The 3,140-nt window shown below is 40.4% G+C and overlaps 1 protein-coding gene across 3 annotated transcripts in view; it reads left to right on the top strand.

The window, feature by feature from the left end:
• Nucleotides 1-3,140, top strand: part of NMRK1 (nicotinamide riboside kinase 1) — a 39,651-nt gene that overhangs the window by 24,474 nt on the left and 12,037 nt on the right. For all 3 annotated transcript variants that reach the window (XM_019517439.1, XM_019517440.1, XM_019517441.1), the window contains 2 exons: nucleotides 1,740-1,911; nucleotides 2,014-2,085. In XM_019517439.1, the coding sequence (XP_019372984.1) occupies nucleotides 1,740-1,911; nucleotides 2,014-2,085 (244 nt within the window). The remainder of the gene's footprint in view (nucleotides 1-1,739; nucleotides 1,912-2,013; nucleotides 2,086-3,140) is intronic.

Consider the following 3,140-nt stretch of genomic DNA (forward strand, 5'->3'; position numbering starts at 1 on the left):
ACCCTTATTCCTGTTGGGTAACACTTTTCATAAGTAGTCTTCTAATCCTTTTTGAGCTGTTCACTAAGTAACAATACACTCGACAAGAATATTAAAAAATAGCCTATAGCACACATTACATTACTGTCAAACAAGAATTAATATCAATATCTTAATATATTTGATCTTAAGAGTTAAATGACTCTGCATTCCAGCATAAAATCTTGGAGTCAGTGGGAATTTTCTTTGGGTTCCAGGTGGGATGTAAATGAGAGTTTTTGGTTGTTAGATTAGCAAGAAGTCCGAACTAAGCAAATATATATATATATATTTTTTTGTCTATTCTTCCCATTTGTGGAGCTGCATGTCATGATATGAAATGTTATTTATTGGACCTAGGCCAACTTCCAGACAAAGGACCAACCTGAGCATTTCCTGTGAAAAGTGAACACCATGAACTTCAGTTATGAATATGGAGCCAAGACCACACGGCCCTCCCTGTGGGCTGGGGTCCAGGGTTTGATTTTAAATCCCCTTTTGGCTGTACAGCACACTCAGTGAGCTCTTGGAGCTCACCGGCTCATCAGCTCAACCGCTGGAGGCCTGTGTCCAGAATCCAGGGGGTGAATGCTGCATCCATTTACCCTCATGTTCCCTTACCTGCCATTGAATTTGGCAGTAGTGCAAAAAGGTAGGGTGAGTGGAGGTGGCATTCACTCCTTGGATTCCAGAGCTGTGCCAGTGCAGGGTCTGGCAGAACCTGAAATGATGAGCTCAGAGAGGTCACTGTTCATTTGCTGCACAACCGAAGGGATGCATTCCCTGCATCCCCCTATCTCTGCCCCTGGCCCTCTCCAAAGGCCAGATAAAAAGAATCAAAATTTGGGCCTGATCCTGAAAACTCTCTTATGCAAGGAGTTGCACTGAGTTCTGACTGCACAGACCAAATATGTTGCAGGCAGCTTTAGATACAAATTTGGGATTTGAACTCAGCTTTTATCATTGTAATCTGGACTATTCTGATCCATGGTTTGTTTCAGGTTTCCTCTCATTGTACTAATGTAATATCCTGCAAGTGATCTCCTGCAGCGTTCCCTCTAAGCTGCACGCGTGTGCGGCTGCACACAATAAAAAATCATGTCACACAATAACTTTTTAATGCCGCGCACACGGTGGTGTACCAACGATGGGCCATGGCCTCGGGCACCCATCTAGGGGGGTGCCCAGTGCCGAAGCAAAGGGGTGCTGATGCTCCCCCCACCGCCGCCAGCTTTGCATCTGGCTACTTGCCACCCACCCCAACCTGGCCACAGGCTGCTCCAGGAGTGGGGAGGGGTAGGCATACTGAGATACCCATGCACTCCCAGCCAGGATTGCTCACGGATTGATAAACCTTAGCGAGAATATTGATCCCCTGTAATATCTGTGATTGCATTCTGAGGTACTCACGACATTAGTTTGAAACTTACATTTTTTGTTACTACTATTTTTCATTAGTCATACCAGTTTAACTCCTTGGCTTCAGTTTGCTTGGACAATGAAGCTAGATGGAGCAGCCTGGTAATTCAGTGTTGTTATTTGGGATTCCAGTACTAGATGGGTTTGTCAACACTGAAGTAACCAACACATCACTATTCATTCTAAAGTAATTCTGTTCCTTTTATTTAGTGCTAATTTTTAGATCACATATTAATCTTCAAAATTAACTGAGAAATATAATAATACTTAACATTCAGCTTTAATCTTGCTTTCTCCTCTAGTGCTTGATGCCCTTTACATAGAGGAAATGGTGAAAAGTATACATGCATGGAAAGAAAACTCAACTAGGTCATCTTTCTCAACTGGAGACTCAAAGGCCACACATGACAATCTCAGAAGTGCAGAAGAAATTCACATTTTAATTGTTGAAGGCTTTCTCCTATACAACTATGAGTACGACATGTAACAGCTTAACATTATTTGTAAAAGAGACATAATGTAAACTATAAATATGGCTGAGTGGTGAGACAAAATGATCATGTGTTTTAATTGTAGGCCTCTTAATGAATTATGGAATAGAAGATACTTTATAACCCTTCCATATGAAGAATGCAAGAGAAGAAGGAGGTAAATTTATTTTAAAAGTATTGCTCACTGTAGGTAACCATACCCTTATATACCTATAGGAGAGGGGGAGTTCTATTTTTCTGTGCATACTAATTGTAATGATTAGGACTTAAAAGGTTTGGTACTGTCTCTTTCTTTTGACGCGTGCTTTGTGGAGTTTGTGAGCTCCATGTGTTAGTATCCTAACCCTAAAATATAAAGATCCTTCAAGGATTGCAGCCATGTAGTTCTAGGCTTTGTACAGACACATAATAAAAAGACAGCCCCTCTCCAGAGAACTTGAAATGTAACTTAATTACTGTATACTTGTACTTAAATACTGTTTGAGAAAAGCCGAAAATAGATACAAATAAGCATTGTAGTTTTATGCTTCTCTAGACCTAAGTACAAAATTGTATTGTTCAGTGGCAACATTGATTTGCAGTTACACTGTATGATTTAGAGAACTGGGTCAAATTCTGACTGCCATTATTTCTGGAAAGCTTGGTTTTATTCGAGGTTTTTCTGGATGGCATAGATATTGGTGGTCAAAATCTGTTCCACTGCTTGCACAATTCCCTTGGTCTTAATTACCTACCTTTTTTCAAAAGTAAATAGCAATTTTGGACACCTTACTTGTGCAAAGCTACCCTGTCTTCTGCTTCTTATAAAGTAAATCAAAGATATACTTTATCTAAAGAGCATAAGTTTTTGTGAATAGAGTTTACTTTGTTAGTTGCTGTAAAAGGACATGCACAAAGCAGTATATAGAATGGAGAGTATGATTTGAATACAGAAGACAGGAAGGGAGCGGGCAGTGCTGGGAGAGCCAAACAAGCAAAGAACCCATAGGAACAAAGGGGTCACAAACACTAATCCAGGTAACACGGTAAGAATCCATAATCCCCGTTTAAACCATTCTTAACACAAACCAGTCTGTGGATGATTTCTTGTTCTGTAATTTCCCATTCAAGTCAGTTTTTAAAAGTGTGCAGCCTATGAACAGCTGCCCTGAGGTCAGGGTATGTCTAGGGAGGTTAAAGTATTCTGCCACAGGCCTTTGATATAATAGCAGC

Source organism: Gavialis gangeticus, unplaced genomic scaffold, assembly GCF_001723915.1.
Source record: "Gavialis gangeticus isolate Ggan-Ray unplaced genomic scaffold, GavGan_comp1, whole genome shotgun sequence".
In the NCBI taxonomy this organism is placed as follows: domain Eukaryota; kingdom Metazoa; phylum Chordata; order Crocodylia; family Gavialidae; genus Gavialis; species Gavialis gangeticus.